The sequence below is a fragment of the Hoplias malabaricus genome, chromosome 9, assembly GCF_029633855.1.
Source record: "Hoplias malabaricus isolate fHopMal1 chromosome 9, fHopMal1.hap1, whole genome shotgun sequence".
NCBI lineage: Eukaryota > Metazoa > Chordata > Actinopteri > Characiformes > Erythrinidae > Hoplias > Hoplias malabaricus.
This window is the reverse complement of record NC_089808.1, coordinates 360,767-381,050: the sequence shown is the minus strand read 5'-3', so window position 1 is coordinate 381,050 and position 20,284 is coordinate 360,767. Positions and strand designations below refer to the sequence as shown.

Genomic DNA, 20,284 nt, shown 5'->3' with positions numbered 1-20,284 from the left:
TAAAGAGCAGCCCCTCCCCCCTTCAAATAAATAGTTAATTTTCTAAGTTCTATGTTTTCATAATTGTTTTCCACAGTATTTCTTGCTTTGGGCTCAAGCTTGTTGCGTAGAATCTACTTGATTCCCGTCATTTGAGATCAGCGTCGGAGTCGACTCCACCATTTCTGGAATCCATCCATCCATTATCTGTAACCGCTTATCCAATTTTTTTAGGGTCGCGGGGGGTCCAGAGCCTACCTGGAATCATCGGGCGCAAGGCGGGAATACACCCTGGAGGGGACGCCAGTCCTTCACAGGGCAACACTGACACACACACATTCACTCACACACTCACACCTACGGACACTTTCGAGTCACCAATCCACCTGCAACGTGTGTTTTTGGACTGTGGGAGGAAACCGGAGAACCCGGAGGAAACCCACGCGGACACGGGGAGAACACACCAACTCCTCACAGACAGTCACCCGGAGCGGGAATCGAACCCACCATTTCTGGAATCGAGCAGCTTTATTCGCTTGGTACCAAGCCCAGGGTTTAAAGGAAGTGTTGGGTCGAGGGAAAATGTGATTGGACGCCTTCGACTTCACTCAGGTTTTTCAGCCACTGAACACTGTTTTTACTGAGGGCCGCCCACCGCACAGCGTTACTCTATTGGATCAGAGGGTTGTCAATCATCAGCGTGGGGTAAGTTGAATGAAACTCCGAGCGGAGTCATTGGTTGAGGATATTAATGACGAATCCACAAATGACGCTGTAATTGGCTGAGGATCTTGGCGGACGCTTCTAATCTTACCGCTGACCCAATGGTGCGGGGCGTCGTCAGATGGCTCCGCCCATAGAGGAGTGAGGCAGAGGTCACGTGTTGTTTGTGCTATGGTCCGTAGAGATGTGTACAGAGTGAGTGAGTGAGAGAGAGGAGAGCAGATTGGCAGCCACTCTAGGAGGATCTACCGATAATAGAAACGGGTAATGTGGTCATGTTGCAGTTGTGTGGCTTGAATTGGGCTCGCGTTGGCTGGATATCCGTTTTCATGAAGCGGCCTACGGGAGCACATTACTGGAAGGAATAAATTGCGCCCTTCTCCGCCGCTGCTGCTAGAGACGCCGATTTTTTCCCCTTCCCAAAAACAAAAACAAGAATGGGGTCTCCTCGAACCACAACACTACAGCTGAGGTAAAAGTCGGCGTTGCGTTTAGCTTCTTTAATGGCAAATCTTGCAAAGAAGGGAGATATGCTGATGCTGGAGCCTCAGCAGAGGGCTATTGGGAGTAAACCGACGGCAAACGGTGACACCGCGCTCGGGGAAACCCCTCCTTCTCCGCATAGTAGCGCTCGTTTTCACCAACACCTACCGCCTCCCGCTCAAGCCCAGGCTGCACAGTCGAAGGGAGCGCAGCAGCAGCCGCCGCATTCGGATAACGAGTCACAGAGAACCTCGTCTTGTGTTATTAACCCGGTACATGAGGGCGCTGCTTCTGCTTCAAGCCACACACAGGCTACATCCGCTGTGAACGCCAGTGCCGCTGCTACAGACGGAGTGGATGACATCAGAAAGTGCGGGTACCTGAGGAAACAGAAACACGGCCATAAGAGGTTCTTTGTCTTACGGTCGTCAAGTCATTTAGGGCCGAGCCGACTGGAGTACTATGACAGTGAAAAGAAATTTCGTAGTAGCCTTCGCTCTGCTGCTGCCAACCCTGCGGAAGGGGCAGCAGCCACTGCGTCTCCTCCCAAAAGGGTCATCTATCTCTACCAGTGCTTCACTGTAAACAAAAGGGCGGATTCAAAGAACAAACACCTCATAGCTCTCTACACTAAAGATGAGTACTTTGCGATTGTAGCTGATAATGAGCAAGATCAGGAAGATTGGTACTTGGCTCTGAGCGAGCTCATGAGCGAGGGCAAAAAAGGCCACATGGACGCGGATGAGCTCGATGACGGCTATGGCACTGTAACCCCGGGTACGGTCTTTAAGGAGGTGTGGCAGGTTAACGTGAAACCCAAAGGCCTAGGCCAAACTAAAAACCTCACTGGTGTGTACAGGCTGTGCCTCTCTTCTAAGACCATTCACTTGGTGAAACTCAACTCAGAAACGCCGTGTGTAAATCTCCAGCTGATGAACATCAGGCGCTGCGGCCACTCTGAGAGCTTCTTCTTTATCGAAGTCGGCCGCTCCTCGTCCATCGGCCCTGGGGAATTGTGGATGCAAGTGGATGATTCGGTAGTGGCGCAGAACATGCACGAAACCATTTTAGAGACCATGAAGGCACTAAAAGCTTTTGCAGAGTTCAGGCCAAGGAGTAAAAGTCAGTCTTCGGGTTCCAATCCCATGGCTTTTATCACCACTCGACGTCACCTGGGCAACCTCCCTCCCAGCCAAACTGGGCTCCAGCGCCGGTCACGGACCGAATCGGTGGTGGGCACCCCACCCAGCAGTAAGAGCAGTGGTGCAAGTGGATACCGCTTTCGCACCTCCAGTGAGGGCGAGGGCACCATGAACCGGCCTTTCCGCTCTGTAACAGGCAGCCTGATGCACCTCAACACAGCCCGTGCCAATCTGAGCAGACAGGAGAGCAGCAGTGGTGGCGGAGCCAGTAACCGGTACGTAAGGGCATTACCAGGTGCCACCTACCATGCCCGCTCAGCCTCTCTACCAGTCTCTCATTTCCCCTCCACCACTAGTCCAGTCAGCGTGTCCAGCAGCAGCGGCCATGGCTCCGTCACTGACACCATCACACGCCCTTCTAGTGCGTCCATCTGTGGCTCGCCCAGTGATGGGGGCTTCAACTCCTCTGACGAATATGGCTCCAGCCCCGGAGACTTCCGCTACTTCAGAGTACGCAGCAACACGCCAGACTCTCTCGGCAACACACCGCCCATACGAGAGGAGCACTGTCTCAGTGACTACATGGCCATGGGCTGGAACCGAGACATGTTCAGTGGCAGCGTTGGGGAGGCTTCTCGGGATGAGAGCGCTGATGAAGATTCACAGACGGGGTCACTCAGGAGACGAACTCCTTCCTTCACCAGACATGTCGGAGGTGGTGGCACAAGTGGAGTTGCTGTTTACCAGAAAACAACTCAGACCAACTTCTCGCTGGACGAGGCTGGGGCTGAGGGAAGCTCTCTGGGCAGCAGTGGCCAGCCTGCCTCCACCTCCTCTTCTCTCCGCTCCGACTACAGCTCCAGCTCTGAACACAGCCAGGAACGACCCCCAGCTTTGCGGGGCGCGGGCTCCTTTAAAGATGATGGATACATGCCGATGATGGCTGGCGTTGTGCCCTCTTTACGTGACACAGAATACATGCCTATGCAACCCAGTGGTCTTCTCTCTGCCTCCCCACAGATCCAGATTGCCGCCTCCCAACACATGGATTCTCAAGGCTACATGATGATGCTGCCAGGTGGGAGTGGGGGTGCGGAATCTTCAGCCCCAGACAGCCCTCACATCAGCAACAGGGGTCTCAGTCGAAGAGGTGCCGAACGCAGTGAAAATGGCGAATATATGGACATGTCTCAGAGCAAGCCTGCAGTAGTCGGACGTAAACTGGTTAATGACAGTTACTACACACTTACCACTCCTGAGACACCCAAGTCCTATAGCCCATACTTCTCACTCCCTCGTTCGTACAAAACCCCGATGAGAAATCGGAATGAGCATGATGAATATGTTCCTATGAGCTCACCAGCCAAACCCAGTTATGCCTCTCCCACTGCCACACCTGAGCAGAGTGGTAGGTGTTCCTCTAGTAATATACCCCAGCACAATGGCTGCAGCGATGCACATGCAACAGATCGACGAGCTGCTCGCCCCAACCTCCTGCCCCTTAGCCAACGCACTCTCCACAGCTCATTCCGGGTGAGCAAGGACACAGAAGGCCCCTCCAGTCCCGGAGAATACATAAATATTGAGTTTGGGGATCAGGCTACATTTTCTGTCTGCCCACTCACTACAGAGGACATCCCTGCTGCCCATGGCACAAGCCGGGAGCACAGGTGTTCACCACTCCCCCAGGACTACATGAGTGTAGAGGTGGACGGCCTTCCACCTAAAAGCCAGTCTCCGCGACCTTCTCTGGTGGCTCCTTGGAACCCACCTACATACATCCGGCCCGTGACCTCCTCGTCCTCCCATGGCTTTGGGGTCAGTGCGGGTCGGCCAGATGACTATACCGAGATGACCTTTGGTCGACAGGAGGAGTCCAGGAGCCCCGCAACTATGCTGCAGCACCTGCGTGTTGGGGAGCAGATTTACCCAAGCTCTAGTCCCCCTCCTGAGCCGAAGGTCATTCGCGTGGACCCCCAGGGCAGGCGGAGACACAGCTCTGAAACCTTTGTCACATCTTCAGAGGTAACGTGTGGGACTGGTCAAAACAGTAGCGCCTCAGTGCCTAGTGGTGCTCCTCAGACTGGTGGCAGTAAATGGCAGAGCTCCCCATCCTTTGACAGTGCGTGGATGTGTGTGGAGAGTGCACCAGCGGGTGAAGTATTGGAAGCATCCGGCTGCTCGGACAGAGCTGAAGCAGGTTCCTCCTCTGTGAGGACTGGAAGGACTCTATCTATGGAACACCAGAATGGCCTCAATTATATAGCCCTGGATCTGAGAGAAGATCCTTGTGCTGGAAGCACCCTAGATGCCCCTCCTTCATCGCCCTCTGCTGTGCCCCTCCTGGAAAATGGGGCTTATGCCAGCATAGACTTCTCTAAATCAGAAAGAATCACTGCAGTTTCTAAAGGTTAGTCTACATCTTCCTCTTCTTCACTTCTCTTTGTCCTCATTCATTCATTCATTCATTCATTCTCTATAACCACTTATCCAGTTCAGGGTTGTGGCCTTATGCATACAACACTTCACAATGAACCATTCAGTCTTAAGTCTTTTTTTCATGTAGCCCTTCAGTGCATATTTCAATATTTCAGTGAGAGATAGTGATTCAGTTATTGTAATATTATTGTAATATCTTTTTCAAGAGCATGCCTCCAGTTTAAGTTGCAGTGAGTGCTGCAGTCATTTAAGTCAAACACAACCCTCTTGTGCAAATGCAAGTTTATTTCCTTGGTCTTTAATGAGATAAAGTAATTAATTTAGCAGTAGAGCAAAGTTGTATTTGTTGTAAAGAAGCTGTAATGTAATTGTCAAAAATATCAAGGTAAATTTTGAGAAGAAAGGGGTCAGAGACCCTTTTTGTCGTAGTGTGTGATGTTGTGTGTTTTCTGGGGGATGGTGTTTGTTTTCTGTTGATTATTCCGACTCAGTAGAAATGACACAGCAATTTCAGTCTGTTCCACGCTCCTGTTTCAGTAGCCAACCTGACGGTTCTCTCATCTCGACAGCATTGATGCTTGATATTTCAGGCAGTTTAGACATTAATAATCAACTCAGGATATTAGCTTTTCCTCTGTAATTTAAGACTTGGCATTAATACGCTCCATCGTTGTGATATTACACATCTTTCACTGGACTACAACTTCTGCCTGACTGTTCGTATCCCACATGTCTAGTGCTTTTTAAGTGTGTGTGTGTGTGTCTGCAGAGTGAGCAATAGAACAGGGGAGAGTGAGTCAGTGTTCTCAGCAAGCCCTGGCTGACTCATTTGTTTATCATAGAGTTGAGAGAGAGGGACCAAGGGAGAGAGTGGGGGAGTGGAGGCAGCACCTGTGTGTGATTGAGGTGTGTAAGAGCGGTGATGAATGTGTGTGAGTAAAAATGGGTGATTATGGCAGAATTGTGAGTCATGGTACTGTTTGATGATCTGTAATGTGTCAGGATTTTTAGGTTTTCTGTGGCTGAGGTTGGAGTAGACAAAAAAAACGTATGAAGCTCAGTTTAATACACACAGTAGGTCTGAGCCTGGTGAGAGTTTTCTGTTTTACTCTCTCTCTCTCTCTCTCTCTCTCTCTCTCTCTCTCTCTCTCTCAGCCAGGTGTGGGGTCTATTTGTTTTAGTAGAACAGGCATCTGCATGCTTTGCTGACTCGTCCTCTTTCTTTTCTTTGATGTGGGCTAATTGGCCCAGCGTGTTGTGGCACATGCTGCATGTTACAGGAAACACATCAGCGCTGAGAAATGTAACAGTTTTGCTTCCTGTCTTGCTGAGCTCTCACCTGGACAGGCTTTGACGTGGTAATGGTACACTTTGTTGCAGGATGTGTAAAGTTCACTACTCGTACTGAACCTGTGGCGTTATTGGCCCGGTTGGCAGCCCTGTGCCCTGGAGGCAGGCTGTGAACTCTGATCCTCTGGGCAGTGTTGCTGTACTGTGTTTGGATGCTGCTGCAGTGTTTTGGCTATGGCAGTGTGACAGTCTGTCTGGTTTTGGGGTATGTGTGCTCTTTGCGGTGCTGGAATGTAAATTAGCGAGCGCATAGCTACACAGGAATGCGCCTCCAATGCCACACAGTGCTTTTCACCGCTCGCTCCCCGGCTTTCAAGCGGCCTGAGGTAAACAGACGGTAGCGGAGAACAGGACAGACTATTCAGACTAAAGTGCAGGCTTCTGCCAGTGTGAAAAAGGGTAGAAAGAGGTTATTTTTAGAACTGCTCTTGCACCCAAGACTAATTTATCTTGGGCTGGTCTTATGCTTTTTCAGACTTGACTGTAGCATGTGTGGCTTGTTGTGGACCAGTTTGAATGTGTATGATCCCAAACAAAGCAGGCGACAGATAGAGGGCAAGAGGCCTGGACGAGCAGTAAGCGAGAGATTACTGTAATTGAGGTATTTATTTATGCTAGATGAAATTTGTGCGACATTGTTAATTCCCAGTGGGGCTGTGCATTGGATAAGCAGTGTTTAATGAATTTATGTGGTTTGACTCATGCATTGCTCTGATTTAATCTAGATCACACTGACAGAAAGCAAAGCTTGTGGATAAAGCCACAGTCAGGAATCCCTGGAACTGGCAGAGAAATAGTTGGGTCCATGACAACAACAGAGGCTTAGCGTGGCACAACAGGCCGAGGGGCCGTTTTGGCAGTTCCTGATTGGTACATTACAGAAATAAGTATCTAGAGCCACACTGTTCCTTGCAGTAGATGAAACGGTACTGAATGTCTGTACACAAGCAAGCATTCTCTGTACATGCCATACGTTATATTTACGGACCGCTATTATCTACCTCTGTAGTACACTTGCTAGTCATTTCTGGTCTTAAAGCAGGAAGTGACTACAGCAGGTATGCGCATCCCCTTCCCTGTGTTAAAAACACTCATAAAACACACTCAGTCATGTTTGGACACTCATTTACTCAGTGAGCTCCTTTGGCTGCATAATGCGCATGACACACACACGATAAACAAACACTTCTGTCTGGAGTGTGCACACACAATGCTCTTTTAACAAGAAAAAGCTTCAGACAGAAAAAAACAATCAAAATGTTCAGAGAATGATTTAAATATGAATTTTACTGATTATCCTTTTATTTTATTTATTTTTTAAAAGTCCAGAGTGATTGTTTCTGTACAAAACACAGCTGTATAAACCTTAGGTACATATTTTCCAAACGTTTTGAAAAGAAGCCGTGGCTGTATTGTGTTTTTGTAGCTGATCTGTGGATTCGCTGTTTGCTGAGTTATGGCTCAAGGCAGTTATCCAACACCTACAGATGCCCGTATATAAAGAAAATGATAAATTAAGGCTAGATGTTTCCATATTGGCTTTACAGAGAAGGGTAACCTTTATTTCCGCAGAGCAATAAAAACAGTCAAATTAATGAATCAGACATTGATCATGACACAAGTCTCACGTCAAACAACACGTTGCTCATCGAAGGTAATGTACCCTGTGTAATATTTATCAGATAAATTTATAACTTAAAACCTCTTGTTCTTTAAACATATCGTTCAATTCTTCACGTCAGTATCGTGCACTCTCAGGGCGTTTTCACACCTGTAGTGAATCAGTTAAGAAGCTCCTAATCTTGGAGGGTTTCTCCCTTGGTTTGGTTTGTTTTTACACACTGAAAAACCCAAGCGCACCAAAACATGTCACAGCAAACATGAGAATGTTCTCACTGCTGATTGGTCGGACCTGACTGAGGTGGGAGTAAGAACGTAAACACAGGAAGAAGATCACGTGTTCTGGACTAGTTCATTTCTGATCCAGTTCTCTGTTTACCTGCGTACCGTGTCCAATATGCAGAGCACACCCTGGCTACGAATACAGTTTAACGGCGACCTGCGGCATGCACCTTATTGTCAGTTCAGATCACGTTCTCAACAATAACAAACCACACCATGCGTTTTTTTTGGTCTGCATTTACTGCAATTACTTCTCTCACACGTGCCCAAGCGAACCGCACCAAGGTTGAAAACGAGTTTGATTTAAGCAGATGTGAACACAGCCTTAGTTAAACGCTATTGTGTCTGACACTTTTCTGTCTTCATTGTTAATGCGCGAGGCAAAGGATATGTGGCCGAATAGACCTTTAAATTTTGACTTGAAAAAATGTCTACACACTCCAAAAAGGTGAAACTTAGTTTTCCATTTTATTAATCATTTAAGAATTCTCTCATTCAGGGGTAAATTTAGATAAAGTTTGTTGTTTGTCATTTGTCCTTGACTTGTTTAAGTCAGTATTAAACAAACCATAACTGGAAATATTCACTGGCGTCCAGTTACTGATATGAACTGTAACACAGTGGAACTTTGACCCCCGCCCCTTACATGCTCACACAAACACACTTCCCCTCCCAAAAGAGACCTTGACCCCATGTTTGTTTATACAGTGTCTAGTAGATCTGTAACAGTGTGTGTGTGTTGTGTTGTGTTTCCAGCTCATAACACACAACACACAAACATGCTTTACACAGCCTGGTCTTGGCTCCGTCTGCCAAAGCTGGAGTTACAAAGATTCAAAATATAGGATCCCTGCAGTAAAGTCTAAAATAAGCCAGCAAGGTGAACTAAGGTGTACGGTGTTGTGTGGTGTATTAAATGACACTGCCCCTGTCCTGGGGAAATGTTTTGTGTGAGCTTTTTAAAAACCAGTGGCCCTATATTTATGTTTGAGGGATGACAGGTTCAGAACACACTGTGCATGTGTGTTTTACATGTCCTCCACCACAGGAGCGCACACAGGATTTAACTTAAGTTCAATTAATGAAATTATTTTCCATCAAATACAGTTTCTTCACACCACTACGCACCACATAAGTCACGCTCTTTAGTGTGGGACACTTTGGTGTAAGTTTTTACTGTTATTATAGTGAGTATTAAAAAGGCATTGTTGTCCAAAGGCATTTATAAATGACGATGAGCAGACGATACATTGACATACGCCTTTTAAAGTTGTTTTCCTGTAGGCATCATATTGTATTTTCTAGTAAACATATAAAAGAGCCTTTTCTGGTGAAGGTAACCCAATCTGTACGAAGCAAATTATGGATGGGTTTTAATGTCAGGTTGCTATTTGTTTGCAGCTGAATTAAGTGGGTGTTTGATTTGTACAATTTCTTTTTAAACTGCACATTACTTTCTAGATACACCTCATAAATTAAATAATTGCCCATGACTGAGTAAAACGGATTTAATGAAACGAGTTTATTTAATAACAATGTTTTACTTGGAGATTAAGATGTTTAGCTAAACGTTGTTTAGATGTTTAGATTAACTGTTTAGCTAAACGAGTCATGGATAATTATGCTAGAAACCTACACTGTAAATCTAATTTGACGTTACGTGTGACAGCTGTGTTCAGAGGGAGTGTTAGGGAAAGTATATATCTTAATATTTCATAAAATTTCAACACTTCCATCAAAATCAGATTTATAAATTGGCCTTTTAAAATCATCAACACTTAGTATAAAGTTGTAACAAGTGGCAAGCCATGATTTTTAAAAAAGATCTGATTTCTCAAATGACACAAATTTATTTTTGTAATTTATTTTTTTTATTTTATTTGTTTTAATGTGGATGATTATGGCTTACAGCCAACAAAAACCCAAAGGTCATTATCTTAATTTAGATTAATCAACACACAACACCTGAGACTTTAAAATGGTCCCTTAGTGTGGTTCAGGAGGCTCCACGGGGGAAGGACTGCTGCTGGAGACAGTGCTTCAAGAGCCACCACCACACACACGGGCCACAACTGTCGCAGTCCTTGTGTCAATCCGCCCATGACCCAGAGACAACACCAGAACCGTCTCCCCTGGGCCCAGGAGGAAAAGGACTGGACTGTTGCTCAGTGTCCAAAGTCCTGTTTCAGATGAAAGTAAATCATTTCATTTGTAAATCAAGGTTCCAGAGTCTGGAGGAAGAGTGGAGAGACACAGTCCAAGCTGCTGGAGTCTAGTGTGAAGTTTCCTCAGTCAGTGATGGTTTGGGGAGCAGTGTCATCTGCTGGTGCTGGTCCACTCTGTTACATCACGTCCAAAGTCAGCGCGGCCGTCTACCAGGAAAATGTAGAGCACTCCATGCTTCCCTCTGCTGACTATACTTTATGGAGATGTGTGTTTCATTTTCCAGCAGGACCTTGCACCTGTCCACACTGACAGAATGACCAATACCTGGTTTAATAACCACAGTATCACTGCGCTTGATTGGCCAGCAAACTCACCTGCCCTAAAGTATTGTTAAAAGGAAGATGAGAGACACCAGACCTAACAGTGCAGACGAGATGAAGGCCTCTATCAAAGCAACCCGGTCTTCCATATCACCTCAGCAGTGCCACAGGCTGCTTGTCTCCACACCGCGCCGCACCGATGCAGTGATTCATGCAGAGGAGCCCAGACCAAGTACTGAGTGAATATACTGTACGTACTTTTCCATGGGCCAACATTTCTATAGTAAAAATCATTTTTAACTGGTTTTATATAATATTCTAGTTTTCTGAGGTAATGACTTTTGGGTTTTCATTGGCTGTAAACCACAATCATCCACATTAAAATAAATAAACACTCACAATAGATCACTCTGTTTGTAATGAATCTATATGAGTTTCACTTTTTTAATTTAATTACTGAAATCAATTAACATTTTTATGATATTCTGATTTACTGAGATGCACCTGTATGTTCCTAAAGTGGGATATTTAACTAAATAGTTTTTTTGCAGCGTTGACCTTCAGTGGTATCTGATGTTTCCAGCTGACTTGCATGATCTGATCTGTTATCCCAGATTGCTAACCAAACCAAAGCATAGCATTCAGCAGATTGTCTGTCCTTCAAAGATGGGCTTAGATTTTGTGCTTCCTTTCAGTAAAAAGCTTGGATTGTACTTTAAAACCGGTTCCTAAAATGTTAGAGTCAACGGAAATTTGTCCTATTTATAACATTGTTTGTGTGTGTGTGTGTGTGTGTGTGTGTGTGTGGTCTGTGATCTTAAGTTCCTACTTCTTAATCTGTTGGGGTTCCCTTTGGGACACAGAGAAATTGCTTACCGGAGTGTGATGTAGTGTTGTGTGTTTGGCATGTGTGTGTTCTGAGGAGCATGTGTTTTGAAATAAGTTGTAAGTGAGGTCGTCTCAGGAGCTCTAGGAATGTATTATTCTTCAGAGTAAGTGTTTTAAATCCTAGCAGCTTGGCCTGCTCTGTCTCTCTAAAGCCCACTCTGAAGCCTGGCTCAGAACACATGCAGCCAATGCTATGACTGTGTACTGCTCCTGTCACGCCATCTCAGCATTGTGTATAGGGGAAAATAACACCACATTCACTGTTTGATGTGAAACCATTATGATGTCTTCACTTCGTACTGTCACTCTGACAAAGCCTAGGACTAGGGTTGTGATGTCACAACACGTGGCTGCTTAGTTAGTGCTGACTGTTCAGTTCGTCTACATGCAGATCACAAGCTGCATGTTATTAGGTTAAATTAAAGCATTATTGATACAGTCACCTGTAATAAAACTGTAGCTCTTACACTCAGCAGCGTGAAGTTGTCAATGCTTCAGCCGTAATTAGTGTAAACATAAAAAGTAAAGACATAAAACTTGCTTGCGTTTTTAATGCACTCATCACAGTTCTTTAGCCTTTCAGCCATAGTTTTGTAACATTTTTATAGTTAGGGTAAGTGTACCCATTAAACCCATCGAAATCTGGTTTCAAGTATGTTTCATACAGATCTGATTTCTAGTGGATATCCATTGGGGAAAATACAGATTAGCCATTGGCTAACAGTTAGAGGACCGGGCTTGGTACTGGAAGGTTGCCGATTCAATCCCAATGACTGGTGGGAAAATCCCTGTCTGAAATGTCCTTGAGCAAGACTCCTAATGTCCAAACGGCTTTTTTACTTTCTTTTTCTTTTTTTAATTACAATAATTTTGGCACCGAGGGAGCAGTTTGGGAATTAGGAGTCTTGCTCAAGGGCATTTCAGACAGGGATTTTCCTGTCATTATTAATTACAAGCATTAATAAAAAGGAGAAGGTATTTTTTAAATTTTTATAAAATATAATATAACATATTAAATATTTGAAAATTAAAATAAATTAAAAAAAAGACCCTCTCCCTTTTATTATCACACGTCTGGAAGCTGAACCAATGAATAAAATCATCAGAAATTATGAACAATAGATTAATTATAGTTTAATGTCATGTAGTTAACTGATTTAATGGTATTTTCTTTTTGTTGTTGTTTTTTCTCATTGAACACAAACAATGCAGATGTTAATATAATAGTTCTACGAACAATCGTAGTTCATAACGTGTGTATGTAATTGTAGCTGTAAATGTGGTCAATGAGGTAAAATAGTATGAAGAATTATTCACAGAGGAGAGCAGTGAAATTATGAACCCAGTAAACAATGAGAGGAACTCCTCCTGGAATCACAGAGGTAGAGTTACATTTAGTGCACTGCTCTTAAATGGTCAGATACTGACTAATGGTGAAAAAAAGACGTGTTCCTTCATTAATAAAATATATGTTCTGGAGGATTATAGATGCACGTGGACAGAAGGATGTATAGAAATATTTTCATTCAAAGGTGGGATGGATGTTGTTGGTAACTGTACCATAAACAACTTTAAAGCAGATTTAAAAAAACACATTTACTGTTCAGAACAATTATAGTGTATTAATTTGAAAACTAATATAAAATGAATCAAAAACACTTCAGTGTGTAATTGACCAGTTTAATTATCTTCCACCTCTGAATGAGGCTAATGTGTTAACCTTCAGATTAGTTTTTTGTGCCACTTCATAACACTCTTCTCTCCACGTGATGGAAAACGGCACAATTATCACTTCATAATACAATAAATCTAAACATTTATCTCTCGTTTTACGTAAGGGAAATTACCATAAACTTGGCGGGAAATTGCATAAATATGACTTTATCCGAGAGCTCCTAAAAGTTTCTTTTGAAAGAGATTCCTTGACGTTGCCGGCACATAATTGGGGCTAATTTAACGTTGGCAAATGTGATTGGTGTTTAATAAAAACTTTTCATGGAATTAACGAATGGTTGGATGGGTTAAACGTAATGAGTAGTGCGAAAGACCTCTCTTATTTAGTTTGACTTTAAATCTGAAAGTAGGCTTAAATGGCACATGGACCTGATGGGAACACTTATTCTAATATGTGGCTTATCATATAAGCTCTGCCACAAGCTGTTCGGACTCCATGTGAGTGGTCTAATCAGCGAATTGCTTTGTGTGTCCCACTGTTAAGCATCAGAAATGATTTAAGGGGACAAAAAAATGGTAAGAACTCAAGAGGAAATGACAGATGAGGAGTATGAAGCTAGCAGCTTGGACAGCTGTAAATAGAGCTTGATGTGTCAGGCTAAAACTAAAGCGGTGAGCTGCCCAGCAGCAGGTGTTGCTCTTAGTCACTCAAGGTTTGTGGGGGCTTCTCCCTTGATCCCAGCTAAAGGATTAGAGGGAACACGCTGGACAGGAAGAAGGGGTCATTTTTCAAGGAAGGCACGGTGCATGTTTCCTGAGGTGCTCCGTTGAAATGCGCTGACAGCAATTTAGATGTGAAGTCAGAAAATTCTCCCCAGGTTTGTGGACACTGGTTATGAGTGTTAAGGATGCACTGATTGTGGTTCAGTAAGAACGACAACACGGCTGATACAAATTATTAAGAAGTACTACTAATTTGACAGATTTCACAGAGCCTTTTCTTACTTAACTCATAAGTCACCACTCAAAGGGCTCTGATTTGCATTAGAACTACTGTGTGGGCCTGTGGTATGTCATTCATGGAAACCACCACAACTAATGATTATACTACAACGACTGTGTGTAGCTCATCAAAGGACTGTTGATTTCTTAAATTACAAAAACACCCAAAGTGCATTCTCTAATACCATTCATACCACATTTCAATTCACCATTGCATATCATTTGTCGAATTTAACACATTGCAGCAAGAATTTCACAAATTGTGGCCTTGAAATGGCAGACGTAGTACTTTTTCCCAATAGGTAAACAGTAGAATTAACAAAATGAAACAGTCATTTGATATTTACCCATTCTGAATATGTCAAATTGTATTTGAGTGTAACTGATAATCACAAGAACTGTTCACCGTGACTTTATTAATGGATCACTGAACACACCACACAATATTCCTGTAATGTGTGAGGCTTCCTTTGCCTTTTATGGGTCTTTGTGTTTTCCTATGGTTCTTGAATTCTCCTCCCTAGGACGTGGTGCCAAGAGAAGGTAATGTGACAATGGAAAGAACTGAACACCGTCTGGTACACAAGGGTTCAGCTGTCCATTGTAACAGAGTGTTCTGAAAGGTACCAGAGAAAGTGAGCACTGCCAATATGGTCAGGGGCAATCCCAGCACCTCCGGGTGGAAACACAGGCCTTAAAATAGTTTGTGAAGTGAAGACAGCGAGGCAGGAGTGTGGTCATTGTTCCTGTTTTAGTGCCACGCTGCTGTGGCATTGCTCCATGATGTACTTGTCGTGTATAAGGGGGGGTTCTACAGTGATGCAATGGAAGCGTGTCTGCATGTGGGAGGTGATGTAAGAGTGAAGACATTTGGAACCACTGTTTTTCAGACAGATTAAAGATAATTGGACCTCATTTCCAGAGCAAGGATCACAGCATAGTAATAGTCATAAGTAACATTAATTGACAGTTGCACACTCAGCGTTGGGGAGAAACTGAAGACGACTGCATTTTATTAATTTTACTGCATTAGTCCTTAATCATCCAGTCAGAGTTCTACTGGACAGTGGCCGCAGGTTTCCTGTCAAACAAGCAGAAGCATATATATTTTAAACTCCTGATTTTATGGAATGAAAACTTTTAGCAGAAATAAAAAAGCACACACGGTTGGAAAGCCCTGCTGTAGAATAAATACACCCAGTTATAACGGACAATGAGTTTTACACAGTTTACGGATTTTCTGAAAGAAATGCACCTCCATCTCAGTGTTTTCACTCTGCTCCTTACGCTCCTGATTCAACAAAGCAGCAGCCCCCTACTGAGATGGCGTTAAAGCAAGGACACACTCAATTATTTTAGATACGCTGCTCTACAGTTAACACACTTCACATTTTCACGCATAAAAACACATTGATAAACAAAGTGTGGCTCGTGCAGACGACTGCACATTTCATTTTTGTTTTTTTATATTTAATTTTTGCGCCCACCCACCCCCCTCGTATGTTGAAAGAGTAATTAATTAAAAACGGCCGTCTGAAATCTGACATTTAAGTTTGCTCCCTACAGAGGAACTGTTCACTAACTTTTACATGAAAACATATCAATGGCTCTTCATTCTTTAGGAATATAACTGTAGACAAACCTAATAATCAAACCACTATTTGTAGCTATCCATGCAGGTCCAGGTGTGGACAGTTACCTGTATCTCTGGGACCATGAGTCCACCCTTTCCATTCATTCATTCATTATCTGTAACCCTTATCAAGTTCAGGGTCGCTGTGAGTCCGGAGCCTACCCGCAATCATTGGGCGCAAGGCGGGAATACAACCTGGATGGGGCGCCAGTCCTTCACAGGGCATTACACACTCACACATTCACTCATACCTATGGACACTCTGAGTTGCCAATCCACCAACCGACATGTGGGGTTTTTTGGACCTTGGGAGGAAACCCACACAGTCACCCAGAGCGGGACTGCAACCCACAACCTCCAGGTCCCTGAAGCTGTGTTACTGTGACACCACCCTGCTGTGCCACACTTGGCACGACTGTTGCAAATGCTGCTGCTGCTGTTGTTGTTGTTGTTTACATGCTGTGGGCATGTGTTGGGTGTTTTTGTGAGTTGTGATGGAGGAACTTGGGGACCTGTGGTGCCTCGGCAGAGCTCACTGTTGCTTACACAAAGCCAGCTGCATTCCTCACGCTCCAGACGGCTGCAGGCTCGAGCACTCTAAAAGCACCAGCATTGTGCCCCCACCATCATTGTTTGGTCAGACAAAGCCTTGTATCAAAAGCATTGCTTGTCCACACTAGGGTCAACCCAGGCTAGCGCATGACCCCACTGCCTACCAGAAGCATCGGGGAACGCGAAGGGTTAGGGATGCCAGGGCGGATGAGGTGATGATGGGACAGACACAGGTAGAACGGCTTTGAGAAAGGAAGGGTATATTTGAGTTAATGAGGTGAATTTTAACATTTTTTTCACTTCCCCTTTCTATACTGCACTGTACTATGGTAAAGTATAACATGTTCTGTACAGAATTAGATCAAATGATGTGCTGAACTGTGACAACAGCCATGTCTCCTACACTTCAACTGACATCATTCTTTATTAAGGAGAACTGTAGAGTTTATATGGTGTATCTGGTCTAATCATGTCTTTCCTCTCTCTCTTTTTTTTAAACTAGAATGAAGATGATCTGCTTGGCTGCATTTCAATGAATTGGAGACCCAACTCGCCGTCATCGGCCCGTCACACACACACTGCAGAAACAACACCAGGGGACCTCCACTTTGATTTCATGTCGTCCCTTTGAAAATATTCTGTCAGACAGCGTTATCTTTTGGATCTGTGTTGTTTGAGTTCGATTATTTTGCTTGTTTTAGATAGTTTTGGTTTTGAATTTATTTTTTGTTTCAGCCTTTAAAGGGATGTTTTTTAGCTGAATGCAGGGAGCCCAGTGATCTACAGTCTGGGCTGGTACGCCATTTACTAGCATTAATCTTGAATAAATGCCTTTTTCTTTGCAGCTTAGATTTCAGGTGAAGTTCTAATTAATTATCTTTTTTTTTCTTTGCTGATACGTTGCACGATACGAGTATAGATTTTTCAGGGGTTTGCCTGTGAAACGTTTGGCTTCCCCTTGGGAATGAAAACTTTTAAGTTTTACCCTCATGGCTTGTGTGCTATGCCAGCTACGAAGTCCTTGAAATTCCACTATCAACGCTATCCCATAATGCATTTGGGGATCACAAGGCTGTGATGTGGTGGTGTTGCGTCAGACCTACGTTGAGCCCCACGTGTGATCTGCTGCATATTCTTCGTTTGCAACACAGTCCAAATGTCACCTACCTCTCCTCCACTCCTCCTCTGTTCCTTGGTAGGGAACACCCTGCCTCTTTTCCTCTCTGCCAAATATGAAATATGCTGATGGACAGGCATCGGGGGGGTGTTAGAGTGGAAGAAAAGAGGAAGCATCTATTCTGGGACTAAGCAAAATGCCAGATGAGGCCTGCTGCGGTCTCTGAACACTAACCGGGCCAGAGTAGGGTCATGGATAGCTTTGCCATAACTGACACCGATGAAAACAGCCCACGGAAAGCTTCCCTCATTGAGAAAGTGTAGAGAGAGGTTTTAAGGCCTAAGCATTAACTACTTTTGTAAATTGCTAAGGAAAGGTCAAATGTTTTCAGTTGTTTAGGGTTCAGTTACACACTCACAAACAAAGCTCCCCCAAAGAGGTTTTTCAGAGCAGTGCCACAGTAGAAGCACCTTTGGTTGGTTACAGAAGCTTTCAGTGAATGGTTCCTTAATGAACGCACTCAGTAAATGAGATGTGTGGAGTTTTTTTTAATTATTATGGTGTAGCCCTGACGTCTCAAAGGCAAAGTGAATGAATGAAAAAAAAAAAACACCTCCTTTATGAGGATTGAGTTTGAAATGGTGCGCTGTAGTCGAAGTGCAGACACATTTCTTTAAAGTGGTTGTGATGGGGATTAGTGGTCAAAATGTGTTCAGATGGAGATGGAGCCCTTTAGTTTCTAGTGAAATTACTCGTGTGTATCATCATCTTTCCTCTGTAAACTTTCTCTAAAATGGATAAGCCCCTGAATTGTTTACATGTTAACAGTTGTATTGTGTAGAAATGTGGAGTAACCAGCGAAAACTCTCCCAAAACCCGCAGGTTTGACCTGCCACAGGTTACGCTTTCAGTGTTGTGCACATGGTGTGCCATAATTGAGTGAGTACTTCCAGTAGGAAGCTGTGGGACAGGATTAAAGCTGAATGTTGCCTTACTGTTTGAGATTTACTGTCCTACGTAAATCTGTTTATTATTATTTTTTAAAAGAGTACTGAAGGAGTGAGAAAGGAGGGAGATGGAGAAAGCGGTACATTGTCGTCAGCTCTGCTGGGTATGTTCAATCCAAGCCCATTTTTAATTCACTACGTCTGATAGAACTGAACCAAATATATAATTATTATTTTATTATTATTATAACAAAAGAGATATTTTCATGGAATGTTGTACAATTGTTGGTGCGGGATGTTAAATATGTGAAGGGGGGAAAAAACTCAAGTCCTTAAATGTTTCAGTCCCTTCTGGTTAAGGGCGCTCTTCCTTTGTGCCCCTCGTTTTGTATCAGACCGATGTCTTAAAGAGCACAGATCAGAGCATCATCCGACTCTAATTTAGAGGAGAAAACACACACTAATGGGCCTTATTTAACACTGGGTTCAACACTCTCCCATTTTTTAAACTAGAAAGTAATGTATGAATAAAAGAAGTTGTTCCCTGAACACAGTTTTAAATGTTTCTGGTCACGGGCGCAGTGATGTGTGACAGAGAGAGATCCCTATCATGGCTCAGCTTTGGCGGAACGGTCCAGAAAGAACATGAATAAAATTCAGCTATTTGTTCGAGTGAATATTTCTTTGCCTTGTGCTGTGTCACGGTTTCTGTTGATTTACTACATTTTAGAGTAATGACAGTCCATATTTCAACAGAATGTGAACTACATACAGATCCACACTGATATGGCATTAATATGAAAGTTTATTATCGTTGTTATTATGTTGTTTAATTGTTTAATTTCTTTTCTTTTTTTTTTTTTCTTTTAATAATTGTTGGATCCTTTTCTGAATCATATTCATTTGTGAGTTTGAGGAAGAGTTGGGGGAAGTCGGGTCATTCCCCAGAGTGGTTAGGCATTTTGCATTTTTTGTAAAAATGTAGGGTTTTCTTTTTTTCTTTTACAGTTGCATTGTATTCGCTGCTGTGTTCAAAAGCATTAATAAAAAAAACTGACAGTGGCAATCTTGATGACGATGATATGAATAATTACGACATGGTACACGTGTTTGGATCCTTTGAATGCTGTTGTTGGCAGAGTTGAGCTGTTTTATGGTGGATCTGATCCTCCTCCATTACGCTGTTGTAGCTTCTGAAAGGGAAAACAAAAGAAGACAAAATGTTTTATCTGTTCATGGCTGCGTCCGTTGGACATACTGTTGCTTTTTCTTCCATGTTGATTTTTTTTCTCCTCTTTTTCCTCTGGGGGGAAAAGGAGACTGATAGCTGAGAGAGTCGCATAGTGTTTATATTTATCAGGGTTTTTTTTTTTTTTTTTGCTTTCAATAGAGCTATTGCAATAAAATGTGGTAATGTAGCTATGGCTCCTTTGTAGAGTTATTTGTGGCCTTTGGCTCCATCTGAGAAAGTGTGTGTGTGTGTGTGTGTGTGTGTGAGAGAGGTAAAACATCTGAAAGAATACTGGCCTCCATTTACCCTGGACTTTGATGTTTGTTTTGTAAACCACATTTAGAACAGTAGTAGCACATCAATGAGAACAACTGCGGTCTGTTTCCACCTCATGTCAAACAGCTCCGTCAGACGTGTGCTGAACCCACTCTTGTTTTTCCATTTGCTTATTTGTTTGACCTTATTATCATCCGTGGAATGTGACCTATGTTGTGTATTTTAGGTGGCAGTAAGAACATTTATGCTATACTTCATGGGCACGCTATTATATTCATAATTATTATATTAATTAATGAGCTTTAATTGTGTGAGCTTCATGATTTTCCAAAAACACTTTTTATTAAATTCGGAGGATATTTCCTCACCGTTTGCTAGCTCTCCAGTCCGTGTGCTAAACCAGTTTAATGTGTTTAAGAAGCCCCAGTAAATGGGAAAAAAATAAATAAATCAGAGTCTC

The 20,284-nt window shown here is 43.5% G+C and overlaps 1 protein-coding gene across 1 annotated transcript; it reads left to right on the top strand.

Annotated features, from left to right (window-relative positions):
• Positions 1-905: 905 nt before the first annotated feature.
• On the top strand, positions 906-19,722 carry LOC136707061 (insulin receptor substrate 2-B). The gene is made up of 2 exons (XM_066680933.1): positions 906-4,737; positions 16,756-19,722. The coding sequence occupies exons 1-2, from the start codon at positions 1,206-1,208 to the stop codon at positions 16,758-16,760; spliced, it is 3,537 nt and encodes a 1,178-aa protein (XP_066537030.1). The 5' UTR covers positions 906-1,205; the 3' UTR covers positions 16,761-19,722.
• The last annotated feature ends 562 nt before the right edge of the window (positions 19,723-20,284 follow it).